The following is a 13,631-nucleotide window of genomic DNA, read 5'->3' on the forward strand; positions in this document are numbered from 1 at the left end:
ACTTGCCTGGATGTGTGCTTCTTCAATGATACTTATTGTCTTGCCACCATCCAAGCCCAAAACAGTTTAGCTGATGGGACCTCCTCCACTGTGCAGGAAAATATACTCCCTCCGCCACCAAAGACGTACAGGTATGTAGGTTAATTGGCTGGGTAAATGTAAAAATTGTCCCTAGTGGGTGTAGGATAGTGTTAATGTGCGGGGATCGCTGGGCGGCACGGACTTGGAGGGCCGAAAAGGCCTGTTTCCGGCTGTATATATATATGATAATGCACCATGGCCACATGTGTATTCACTATAAAGTGCACTGCAGTAATTTGCCAAAGCTGTTCATCAATGGTGGAGGGAATCAATGTTTAGTGCGGTTGATGGAATGCCAGTCATTTTACACATGGGAATAACTCCCCTTGGAAGTTCCTTTCCAAATCGCGTACACTCCTTAGTTAAATTATCATTACTTTGTCGCTGCTGGGTGCAACACTGAAGCTTACTTCTCTGGTTCCATGCAAGTACCATCACTATGTGAACTGCAGCAATTCAGGCACCATCACTGGCACCATCTCGTGGGCAATTAGAAATGGAGCAATAAATGCTGTCAAAACGTCCATATTCAGTGGATGAATAAAATTAAATCACTGGCTGACTTGACTTTCTCCAATGCTTGTAGGGTGGGAAGGAGTATCTGATGAGAGCACACTTTGGGCTTCCCAGTGTGGAGGCTGAAGACAAGGAGGGGAAGCCACCCATCAGTGTGAAGTTTGAAATTCCCTATTTTACCACTTCAGGAATACAGGTGAGTGGGACTGTTATAATGAACTCTAGATGTCACTGTTTGTCTTTTCCCCAGCAGAACACTGGTAAAACGGACTAATGGCAATAAGACATTATATTGAAGGACATTAAGAGCATTTTGTCTGCCATTTTCACATTCCCATTCTAGTGCTGCCTCTTCCACGTGGCACTGGCTGCATTACTGACACACTTTGTTCCTGTTGCTTGATGAGTTGTTTCCTTTCTCACCTATGCAATTGCTTTCCCAGGGCTCCACATAGCCCAGTGTAACTGTAACAGTTGTTAACCCAAAGTTATACAGTTCAGCTTTGAGGATCTGGCCTAGCCCCGATAAATCTCTCCCCTCCTCTAATTATGCACCAACCAGTGGGTGTGGGTTGATGTTGGAAGGGAACAAGATTAGCTTTAAGCTGCTCTGGCAGTTGTCTTTGAGCAAAGCCAGCATTTGCTCCCAAAATATGGTTACCCACATTAGAATAGCAGACTTACTTTTCACATTGCTAGTTAGCAAAGATGCTTGATCATCTTGTACTGTTTGCAGAATTCAACAGTTCCTCTGACATCACAAATGAACAGAGGGAGACTATTCAGTTCATTGGATCAGCTAGACCATGGCTGATCTCTACTTGATTCCATTCATCCACCATGATTACACAGAAAATATTTGTCCATCACAGTTTTGAAGTGTACAATTAACCCATTGGAGTTGTGGTGAAGGTGGAGAGTCAAGATAGGGCTAATGGAATCAAGGGATATGGGGGAAAAAGCAGGAAAAGGGTACTGATTCTGGATGATCGGCCATGATCATATTGAATGGCGGTGCTGGCTCGAAGGGCCAAAGTGCCTACTCCTGCACCTACTTTCTATGTTTTTATTCCTATAACTCAGTCGTAGAATCATAGCCAGAGAGATGCACTGTGTGGAAACAGGCCCTTATGCCAGATATGTCCACCCAGGCCATTGAGCTCTCATCTACACCATTGCCCCTTTGTTCTCCTCCAAATTCTACCACTGATCTATACACCAAGGGAAGTTTACATACCATACACAAGTACGATTAAACCATACTCGAGTATAATAGTGCAATCAAGAAAAGGTGCAAAATATTGTGCCAAATCTACAGAGAAAATGCAGATATTAAAACAAAAAAATTCAAGGGCTGCAATGAGATGGAGAATTCCTCCTGAGCTTATCAGAAGATGAGCACAAAATGCTGGAGTAACTCAGTGGAACAGGCAGCATCTCTGGAGAGAAGGAACGGGTGACATTTCAGGTCAAGACCCTTCTTCAGAAGTCTGTCCTGTAGTCTGATAATGACAGAGTAGAAGCTGTTCTTCAATCAGGTGATATTTGCTTTCAAGCTTTCATATATTCTGCCCAATAGGAGTGGAGAGAAGAGGGAATGCCTCGAGTGTCAGTGGTCTTTGATTATTTTGGCTTCCTTCCCGTGGCAGAGTGAGGTGTACATGGAGTCAATGAGAGCGAGACTGTGTGCATGATGAACTGGGCTGTGTCCGTGACAATTAGGAACTCTTCAATATGTTAAAGCTGAAAATCCAGAACTACCTTCCATGGGGCATGTTGCTAAGTTTAATTAATTTTAAATCAAGAAATTGATGCAATTAGCAAATATGTTGAAAGATCCAGAGCTAGGTCATGGTTAGCTGCTTTCTCCCTGATTATAGGGCAAATGAGGTAGTGATGGGGGAGCTAAATAGCCCATGCCTGATGTTACCAGAGTGCTCTTGCTGCACAATTATGTAAACTAATGACTGGAACCGAGGATTGTATCTCCTTCATTGCCTTTCAATAGGCAGATCTGTATCGTTATGTTTCAATAGACTGATTCCTCTACAAACACGGGGTTAACACTCCAGAGAAACAAGATCAAATCTTGCCTTCCTCCAGATTAGTTGGATTACAGCTTTAAGATTTGACGAAAAGGTATAAAATATGCTGCCTAAATCTAATTCGTTTTAAGTAGCCATAGCTTTATCTGATCAAACAAGAGAAAGTTGACCTGGATGCAACTTCTTAATTAAAAATTTGCCAGTAAGTGAATACAATGAAAGGCCTAAAACAGTGCTCAAAATATTTCAGCGGGCCAGGTAAGTACAGTGGGAGAAGGAGGAAACGGGGTTAATATTTCAGTCAATCACACATTTGATCAGGTGAGAAAACTTGGGATGAAATGAGTTTAAAGTGCAGCAAGAAAGAAAGGGGAGGTCAGTGACAGAACGAGACCGACAAAGAACAAGTACACCAATGGTGGTGTTGCTGCTGACCAGAAGAAGGCAGTAGAGGTTATGAATAACTAAAGGCATTGGTGCATAGTTGTGTAATTAGGTGTGGAGGTGAGGAAATTGCTGGAGGCACGATATACAGACATAGGATTATGGAAACCCTGTTCTCTCTTTGGGTGGGAGAAGGGTTACGGGTGGAAGTGCAGGAAATGGACAGATGTAGTTGAGTATGTTGTCACTTGTGGAGGGTAATAAAACAGATGGAAAAGGAAGGTAATGAAAGTGTCATTGGCAGAACAAATATGAAAGTGGAGAAAATGCAAAGGCTTATAGGTGGGCTTGTTATGACTGATGAAAAGTCATTGACTTGAAAAGTTAACTATTTCTGCTGATACGACTTGATTTGCGATTTTTCTGTTATTTCAGATTTCCGGCACCTGCTGTATTTTGCTTTAAAGCACAGTTACTGACAAGTTTGTTCTTGCTGTTTAGTTATGTAAACTGATGTAATATCATCAATTAATGGAACTGCAGTGGTCCCATTATAATCTGTACGTTTACCATGGTGCTGTTTCTCGGTTGCTGTGTGAGATTTTCTGCCTCCCCAGTCAATTTCTCTATTCCTGAGTCAATGCTGTCTACTTTCTCTGCTTCCAAACACAAGTTTTAAAAGTTTCCAAATCCTCTGCTTTTACCGCAATCGTACCCTTTTTGGTAAACAAATGATGGACACCTATGCACGCAGCGGCAGCTGGCAAACCTCCAGGGACTCGGGTTCAAATCTGACCACCTGTGCTGTTTTATAGGGAGTCTGCACATTCTTCTGACTGCGTGACCTTGCTCCACTTTCCTTCCACTTCCCCCCAAAAATGTGGGCATTGGCCACTGTAAATTGTCCTGTGGGTAAATGAGTAGAAGAATGTCAAGTGGTTGGGGGGGGGGGGGGGGGGGGGGGGGGAGGGGAGGAGGAGGAGGAGGAGGAGGTGTTGACAGGAACCTGAGGAGAGTAAAGTGAGATTAGTGCAGGATTAGTCTAATTGGGTGATTAATGGTCAGTGAGGGCTCATGGGCTAAAGGGTCTGTTTCCATGTTGTAAGACTTTGTGACGCTAATTATCACACAGTTCACATCAAACTTTAGAGGTTTATCAAACCCGTTGCTTTTGGTGATTGCCGTACATTGTATGAATCACCAACATGAACCACAACTAATTGTGTCCCACTTTTCTCCTTGAGGCAAACAAATCCATGTATTACAACACAAAAGACTGCTAATGTTGTAATCTGAAGCAAATTATAAACTGCTGGAGGAACTCAGCGGGTCAGGCAGCGCCACTGGGGGAATAGGATTGATGGCGTTTCGAGTAGGGACCCTGCAATCCTGACCCAAAACATTGTCTGTCTGTTTTCCTCCATAGATACTGGCATTTTTTTTCTTTCCTCAAGATTCTGCAATATCTTGTCTCCATTTTACTATGAAGCCTCTTCAAAAGTATGCCCATTTCGAAGTTTTCCAAACCTTGTACTCTTGAAATCTGGCATGCTGCTCATTTGGACTTGTAAACATGACCTAGTTACATTTTTCTCTCTCCTGCCAATATGTTCTGGCAAAGGGACTTATTTTCCCTTCCTAGATTTTTTGTGAACAAATTATATTCTGATTAGAAATCAAATAAACAGCTTGTCCTGATGTTGCTGGCAATGGCCACTAGAGGGTGGTGGTGTCTACATGCTGTCCAGCTGCATTTGTTGCCCACTTGACCTCAGCTTCACAGAAAGTGAATAATTCTTCATGTAGATTGGTGAGGAGGATCAACAGCATAACATTGGTTTAAAGTAGGTAAAACACGTCAAAACTTTTCAAGGGCACAATGAGAATCATGGAAAAGGTGGAAGCATTGGGAATGCTATGCTTAAAGTTATAAAACAACAAATTATGCTGTGCAATTGAAAATAGGATTAATCCAAAGTAGAACATTGACCATTTTTAACATTATTTCAGTAATGGGAAATTCAGCTCAAAACCCATTTTCTAATGGAAATGTTTGTTAATGATAGATAGGGATTGTGGTGCGAAGCTCCCATCAAATTTTATGCATGGCCCATCATTTTATGTATTTTAACTTCAACGATGGGTGAGAAATAAAAAGCTTGTTTACTGACAGTAGATGCTGGATGTTCTGATTCTTTCCACAAAGGGCCAGCACACTGGGTAGAGCATTCTCTGCCAGGCTACTCCTCAGCACTGCAGCTTCACTGCATAACGTACAGACTACTGCACTTAATATTAAACTTTCTCTGTAGCTTCAACTGCATTTCAGCAATCAAAACTTAGTTCCCTTTGGTATTGTCTACACCGAGACACCTCTTTCTGGATGGCATGGAAGAGAAACAGTCATGGGGAGCAGGAAGGAGGTGGTGTGGAAGGAGTCCTTACTTGAATCCTTGTCTTCTCAGTTTACAGGGGCATAGGTGGTAAGTGGGCTTCCCTGGGGAGCAATCCTTCTGCAGGCAATTCCATCAAGATGGGTCTCTGATCCTCTGTGATCTCGTGTACAGCCTATACGTAACTGAACTGGCCTCCAGCGAGGTGACTGTCACTCTTAGCTTCCTGGTCCCAGAATCATTACAGATAAACATACCCCTGATCTCTGTTATACAGAGAAAATAGAAATAGTGCAGCACAGGTCTGTGCAGAAGATGAGCCCAGTTAAAATAATCTCATCAGCCTGCACCTGATGCATATCCCTCCGTTTCTTACATATATTTACATGCATATCAAAAAGCCTGTTAAATGCCACCATTGAATCTGCTCCCACCATCTTCCCCTTTCAGTTGTTCCCAAGCACCTACATGTGGTTATCTGTTCCCTTTCCGTAGAATCCCTTTCAGTGGTTCTGGGCGCGTGCTTCTCCGCTCCACATCCCACCAACAGCTCTTCAACCTTTCTTCACACTGCACCGCTCTGTTCAAGTTGCAGCAATGGTTAACGTGTCCTCTAAAGGCTGGTTTAGAGGTTAACGGGTCTGGAGCAAAGTTTCAGTCACCGCACAGTGTGACAACACATCAGTTTACTTTCATGTTCTGATCAGGGGCATGACACAGTTGTCCACTAAATGTGACAACATTATTTAATCGTGGTTGTATCAACACATGCTGTCTTGAAGACTCTTTTGGCTTAAAAGTAGAAAAATAATTTTTTTGGCTCTTGTCATCCCCAAATCTTATTATGAAGCTCAATAATACGACAAGCAGAACTACTCTGATCAAGGTTCAACATAAAGTTAAAAAAGCTTCTGCCCCTTCAGATACTTTCCATGGAATATGGATTGAGATTCCTATCTGTCCGTTATGTGTTCTGTTTAAACAGTCCTTGTTATGAAAGCAAAATCAAGCAGATAAATGATACAGCTCTTGCCCTGACCCTTGTAAGTGAAAGTGGGAAACAGTGATCATTATTCAAGAGGATAAAAATTTGACATGACGTGTTTGGTTTCTGATGTTCCATTTCCATTATGTGTTGATTTTCATCTTTGGTGTAAAAGATGATTTTCTGCCTCCATCCCATGGGAAGGGTGGTTTCGTGCAGCAATGTCTCCAAGACACATGTAAGTTTAACATACTCCTGGCTACCCTGATAGATAGATAGAGGGGAATACCATTTAGAGTAGTTACTGTGGAAACAAAATAAACACAGTGGACTCTGGAGGAGCAACAGAGCAGGAATTCTGTGAATAATACAACAGATGCTGCAAATGGTACTTTAAAGGTTATCAGTCCCTTTGGGTACAGTACTACACACCAAATTAATTTGGCCCAAATGCCAAGGCTTTACCGAGCTGCTGTGTGGACATATTCAGCTGAAAAATATTAACCCAAGAAGGGTTCCAGTGCCACTGGACGTTTGGTTGCACTGCACTGAAGAGAAGCTCATCATATTTGCCGACCATAGATCATATCTGTGCATGACTAAACTAATCGGATAGGAAATGCAGCATTATCAATCAGAGGTCTCATATTCTCATTTTCGTACCAATTTTGAAGGAAACCATTCCCACTTCCCTTTGTAGTTCTCTTATAATCTATTCCATCTTGTGTGCCTGACTACTTACTCCACTTTGTTTCTCTTTGAATCTTCCAACACGAGGGGAAATTTGCAGTGACCAGTTAAGCGGCACTTACTTTGGATGTGGGAGGCAACTAGAGCACTCAGCGGAAATCCATGTGGTCACGGAGAATGAGCAAACCCCCCACAGATAGTACTGGACATCAGGGTTGAACTGGAGTTGTGAGGCTACAGCTTTACCTGAGTCCCTATTACTCGTATTACTTCCTGATTTTCATCTATACTTTTTTTCTCATTGTGGTTAAATGTATTAAACGATTCCCAATAATTGCTTGACCTCTGAGCTAATGCTTGCTGTAGTTCACACATCGCGCATTGTAATATCCATTTCCAATATTAAATAGATTTGGAGGAATATAGGCCAAGTGCTGGTAGGCAACTTGGTTAGCCTGGAAAGGTTGGGCCATCGGACCTGTTTCTATGCTGTACTACTCTGTCACTAATCAATATGATTATACTTGTGTATGTTTTCCTAAAGTAATTCAGAGAGATTTAACTGTGTCTATATCTTCCTATCAATGTAGGTGGTTATCATTGGGTCTTTTGCCTTACACCAGTCTGGATTGTGGCATCCTCTCTGGTATTAAAATACTATTAACTGTCTACATCTTGTTACCAATTGTTAGAATGATGAATGAATAGTTAGGTGTGTGGAAGGAGCTCCTGGAGAAGGTAGTCGAGGCAGGTACTATCACAACTTTTAAGAAACATTTGGACAGGTACATGGATAGGATAGGCTTAGAGGGATATGGGCCAAATGCAAGCAGGTGGTCGAGTATAGATGGGGCATGATGATCGGTGTGGGCAAGTTATGCCGAAGGAACTGTTCCCATACTGTATGAATCGTGATAATATTACCTGGAAAATGTAAACAGTTGTATCTACTTTCACCACCTGTCTGGGTAGATATAGCTGTTTACATTTTCAACAAGTAGTCGTATCATTGTAACCAATTCAATCAGTACAACATGGGGATATCAAGATGATGAAAATATCAACAGTGAGTGAGAGCGGAAGTCAGACCAATGTACAGAGTAACAGTTATATATAGAGAAGCAATAATCATAAAGCAGAAGTAGAGAAACATTTTTACAAAAATAGAGAAAAAGGAACAAGTGGTACTGAAAAATTAAACTACCTGTACATCAATGCACGAACCTTTTGAAGTAAAGGGGGAATTGGAGATAATGATGTGCAACAAAAGACCAGGTGCAGCAGCAATAACCAGCAGGACTTGAACTATAAGCCATCAAACTATAAGCCATCAAACTATATAGGCATATGGAAGTTAGCTGGGGCACAGTCAAAGGTTTGGTCACGAACACAGCTATCTCTTGTTCCAAGGTTCTCGTATGCCCTCTAGTACCTATTCACCGTGAAATGGGTTCATAGCTAATATGTGATTAACTCCAAATATCACAATTTAATTTGAGTTAATGGATACAGATTGGAATTTATCAATTGAGTTGGCAGCAATTGCTGCTGGTGGAACGAATGCATGCGACTTCGGTCACTCATTGAACTGACTGAAAAGTCTGATTCTAAGACGATACTACCAATGGTAAAATTTCTCCTAACTTTTCCCCTTGAAAACCACCCCATTGTGTTCTAAATCCAAAGGAGTATTCCCATCATTTTGTGCGTTCTAAAAGTAAAGCTGTAAATATGAGAAATCTGAAATAAAAACTAAATATCTTAAGTACTCAGTAAGTCAGCCTGTAAACATCTAAGGGGAAAGGATGAATTGGTTTTGAATCTTTACATATTCATCAGAAATATTCTGATGGCCATAAAAACAGAAAATGCCAGTAACACTCAGCAGGTTAGGCAGCATCAGCAGAAAGAAAAACAGTTAATGTTTCAAGTCAAAGACCTTCCTAAGAACTATGAAAGTGAGAAAACATGTCCGTTTTAAATTGCAGAGAGGGATGAGAAGGCCAGAAGGAAAATCTGAGATTGGGTTGCTGTGGTGATAAGATATTGATGAACCACCTGGTAGTTCTTCAACTACCCTCACCTGGTTGAGGGTAGTTGAAGAAAGAGCAGATTTCCAGCATTTACAGATTTTGATTTGCGTGTTTTGATGGAATACTGTTGATGTGAGCTGTTAACTCTTCCTTTGTCCTTGGATATTTCAGACCCTATGAATATTTCCAGCAATTTGTTTTTTCATTCTTGTTTGTGTAAGTTCTCCTTAATTTGCAACCTAAAGAATCCAAGTCTATGCCTCGCCCTGAAAGCTTGGATGTCCAGAATCGCTCATAGCGGTTGTTCATTTAGGGCTTTGGATTGGTGTGGATGACTTTCCATGCTTTCTGACTCTGGCATCTAATGTGATGTGTAGTTCACTTGCTGTTACAATAGCAGTAGCAGTATTTACAGACAGCCGAAGGAAAAATACATACACATTAATTCAGTCAAGGGCATGATGGCGCTGGAAACGTGGTGACTCTTGTGTACTGCCTCAGTGCAATCTACTATCTTATACTAAATTGTGACTGTGCCTAATATCTAGTAAAATTGTTACTTAACTGTATACAAAAAAAATCACTGTACCTAGATACATGTGACAGTAAAGTACCATTGAATGAAGTACCATTGAAACTCAGGATTTCTCTTAGAAATTTCTCTTAGAAATCTCTTTGGACACGTTAGAGGCAGGAAACATGTTCCCAATGTTGGGGGAGTCCAGAACAAGGGGCCACAGTTTAAGAATAAGGGGTAGGCCATTTAGAACTGAGATGAGGAAAAACTTTTTCAGTCAGAGAGTTGTGAATCTGGAATTCTCTGCCTCAGAAGGCAGTGGAGGCCAATTCTCTGAATGCATTCAAGAGAGAGATAGATAGAGCTCTTAAGGATAGCGGAGTCAGGGGGTATGGGGAGAAGGCAGGAACGGGGTACTGACTGAGAATGATCAGCCATGATCACATTGAATGGCGGTGCTGGCTTGAAGGGCCGAATGGCCTCCTGCACCTATTGTCTATTGTCTTAACTCCAATGAATGATCAAATGGGGGAAGATTTTTAAAACTCTAGTTTTTGACGTGGCAAATGAATCTGAACAGATAAACGAAATAAGCAAGAGGGAATGTTTTAGGCAGTGCAATTGGAACATGATTTAAGAGTGAGGAATAAGGTTAAGAGGTACAAAAATCAAATTGATAAAAATGCTTTTTTGTTTTGGGGATGGGAAATCTGCACTCCCCGTGATTCTGTCGTTTGATAATCAGTGGCATCAGGAAGAGGAATAAAAGAGGAGCGAAGGAATTAATTAAAAAGTACAATCTATTCAAACTCAGTGTGGCACGGTGGCGCAGTGGCAGAGTTGCTGCCTTACAGCGCCAGAGACCCGGGTTTGATCCCAACTCTACGGGTGCTGGCTGTATGGAGCTTGTACGTTCTTCCTGTGACCTCGTGGGTTTTCTCCGAGATCTTTGATTTCCTCCCACACTCTAAAGACGTACAGGTTTGTAGGTTAATTAGTTTGGTATAAATGTAAATTGTCCCTGGTGTGTGTAGGACAGTGTTATTGTGCGGGGATCACTGATTGGTGCGGACTTGGTGGGCCAAAGTGCCTGTTTCCATGCTGTATCTCTGAACTAAACTAAATCTGGTGGTGTCCTTTGGAACTGTTGTATGTTTACAAAACAATTAAAACTTGAAGCCATAAACTCAGCTAAATTTGATGATAATTTAATGACTATTTCCAAGATCCTTTCTTTGAACTGGGTGCCAGAGTCAAACATAGTTTTTGCTGTTGAGCATTCTCATTTATACTTTTTAAACATGTGGGAATTGTTGCTAATGTGCCAAGTAAAGTTAATTGGAAGCTGTAATGTGAGTGGTGCCCACAATGGTTGTTCTGTGGAAAATGATGTGTTAACTTGGCACGTATTAGAAAAACTGTGCTTCCATATATTTATATTGCAGACCACAACTACTACACTAGCTGACTTGATTAGTAAGGGGCATTTAGTCAGATTATACAGTAGTAGATAAAAGAACTTCAAACCTCGTCATCATGATAAATAAATATAAACTTGGAACCAAAGAAATGCTGCCATAGTCATGTGCTCAGTGGTTCTAGAAGCTAATTCAACCATCGCCATTTTCATTTGTTCAACTACATATCACAAATAAAAATCATAGTATCTCTCTGTAACGATTCAGTGTTTTTAGTGGATAACTAGACCAAGTGGACCCGCTGGGCCCAAACCCCTCCTGCATTGGTGCAACATCCTCTCCTCCCCCCGTCCCCCTCCCCCTCATGCGACCTGTGGTTCTAGACGCTAATTCAACCATTGTCATCTTTCAGTCTACTGTATACCAAGTAAAAATCATTGTGTCTACATGTGACAATGTGAGGCTTGTAATATTATCCCTTTGACTGGGGTCAAAGGTGAGAGGACAATCACTCATAGAAACAGAAAATAGGTGCAGGAGTAGGCCATTCGGCCCCTCGAGCCTGCACCGCCATTCAATATGATCATGGCTGATCATCCAACTCAGTATTCCGTACCTGCCTTCTCTCCATACCCCCTGATCCCTTTAGCCACAAGGGCCACATCTAACTCCCTCTTAAATATAGCCAATGAACTGACCTCAACTACCATCTGTGGCAGAGAATTCCACAGATTCACCACTCTCTGTGTGAAAAAAACTTTCTCATCTCGGTCCTAAAAGACTTCCCCTTTATCCTTAAACTGTGACCCCTTGTTCTGGACTTCCTCAACATCGGGAACAATCTTCCTGCATCTAGCCTGTCCAACCCCTTAAGAATTTTGTAAGTTTCTATAAGATCTCCCCTCAATCTTCTAAATTCCAGCGAGTACAAGCCGAGTCTATCCAGTCTTTCTTCATATGAAAGTCCTGCCATCCCAGGAATCAATCTGGTGAACCTTCTCTGTACTCCCTCTATGGCAAGAATGTCTTTCCTCAGATTAGGAGACCAAAACTGTACGCAATACTCCAGGTGTGGTCTCACCAATGCCCTGTACAACTGCAGCAGAACCTCCCTGCTGCTATACTCAAATCCCCTCGCTATGAATGCCAACATACCATTCGCTTTCTTCACTGCCTGCTGCACTTTCAATGACTGGTGTACCACGACACCCAGGTCTCGTTGCATCTCCCCTTCTCCTAATCGGCCACCATTCAGATAATAGTCTGCTTTCCTGTTCTTGCCACATTTATCCACATTATACTGCATCTGCCATGCATTTGCCCACTCACCTAACCTATCCAAGTCACGTTGCAGCCTCCTAGCGTCCTCCTCACAGCTAACACTGCCCCCCAGCTTCGTGTCATCCGCAAACTTGGAGATGTTGCATTCAATTCCCTCGTCCAAATCATTAATATATATTGTAAGTAGCTGGGGTCCCAGCACTGAGCCTTGCGGTACCCCACTAGTCACTGCCTGCCATTCTGAAAAGGACCCGTTTATTCCTACTCTTTGCTTCCTGTCTGCCAGCCAGTTCTCTAGCCACATCAATACTGAACCCACAATACCGTGTGCTTTAAGTTTGCATACTAATCTCTTATGTGGGACCTTGTCGAAAGCCTTCTGGAAGTCCAAATATAGCACATCCACTGGTTCTCCCTTATCCACTCTACTAGTTACATCCTCGAAAAATTCTATAAGATTCGTCAGACATGATTTACCTTTCATAAATCCATGCTGACTTTGTCCATAAGTATAACTCGGTCATACTTATGAAAGGTAAAGCATTGTTTTAGCTGGGGGGGAGTAAGTTAAGAAACTCATGTAAGGTACAGATTCATGGCTTTCAGCTGGTAACTTGTGTAGAAAGTTTCGTAATACTAGATTAAGGTCTAAATAAATCTGCCCTATGACTTTCACAATTGAATTGTGTTTGTTTTGTAAATTTAGATGCTGTGGAATCCTCATTTTCAGTCTTGTTCTTGGGCGTGTTGCGATGCTTGGGCATCCCATGCAGCAAGGAAACTACATACAGCTCTGTTAAACGTTGCTTATAATTGGGAGCTACAGAATAATTACCTCTCTGTTAGATTTAGCTGAAATCGGAAATCTGAAAAGGTGAAGTCTTTTATGGAAATGTGAATGTTTTTCAAAGTCCATTTGCAGTATAATTTATTTCTTAACAATCCCATTTTGCAACATTTTTCTAGTAGCTAAAAAAACAAAGTGGTCTTTACAAACCAAAATTTAAAATGCTGAGGCACCAGTTTAGTTGAAGTAGGAATCAAAGACTTTTCTGATCTTTGCTAAAATTAAACCTATATATTTGCACTCGCTGTGTTTACAAAAATAAATGCGGTTAATCTAAAAAAAGGTTAGTGAAGTGACTGAAGTGACCTCTGCTCTGAAATCCTGCGGTACAATTGGTTGAGCAAGTTACCAGAGCACCACCTCTGAGATTTCAAGAAACCACCTATATGGTTCACCAGCACAATCTGGGACTCGGCTTTCTATTGCAGATTCGATCAGCCA

At 41.7% G+C, this 13,631-nt stretch overlaps 1 protein-coding gene across 2 annotated transcripts in view; it reads left to right on the forward strand.

Moving 5' to 3' along the window:
* LOC144607401 (AP-1 complex subunit mu-1) overlaps positions 1-13,631 on the forward strand; it is a 76,128-nt gene that overhangs the window by 37,133 nt on the left and 25,364 nt on the right. For both annotated transcript variants that reach the window (XM_078424232.1, XM_078424231.1), the window contains exon 10: positions 668-793. In XM_078424232.1, the coding sequence (XP_078280358.1) occupies positions 668-793 (126 nt within the window). The remainder of the gene's footprint in view (positions 1-667; positions 794-13,631) is intronic.

This window comes from Rhinoraja longicauda, chromosome 28 (assembly GCF_053455715.1).
Source record: "Rhinoraja longicauda isolate Sanriku21f chromosome 28, sRhiLon1.1, whole genome shotgun sequence".
Taxonomy (NCBI): domain Eukaryota; kingdom Metazoa; phylum Chordata; class Chondrichthyes; order Rajiformes; family Arhynchobatidae; genus Rhinoraja; species Rhinoraja longicauda.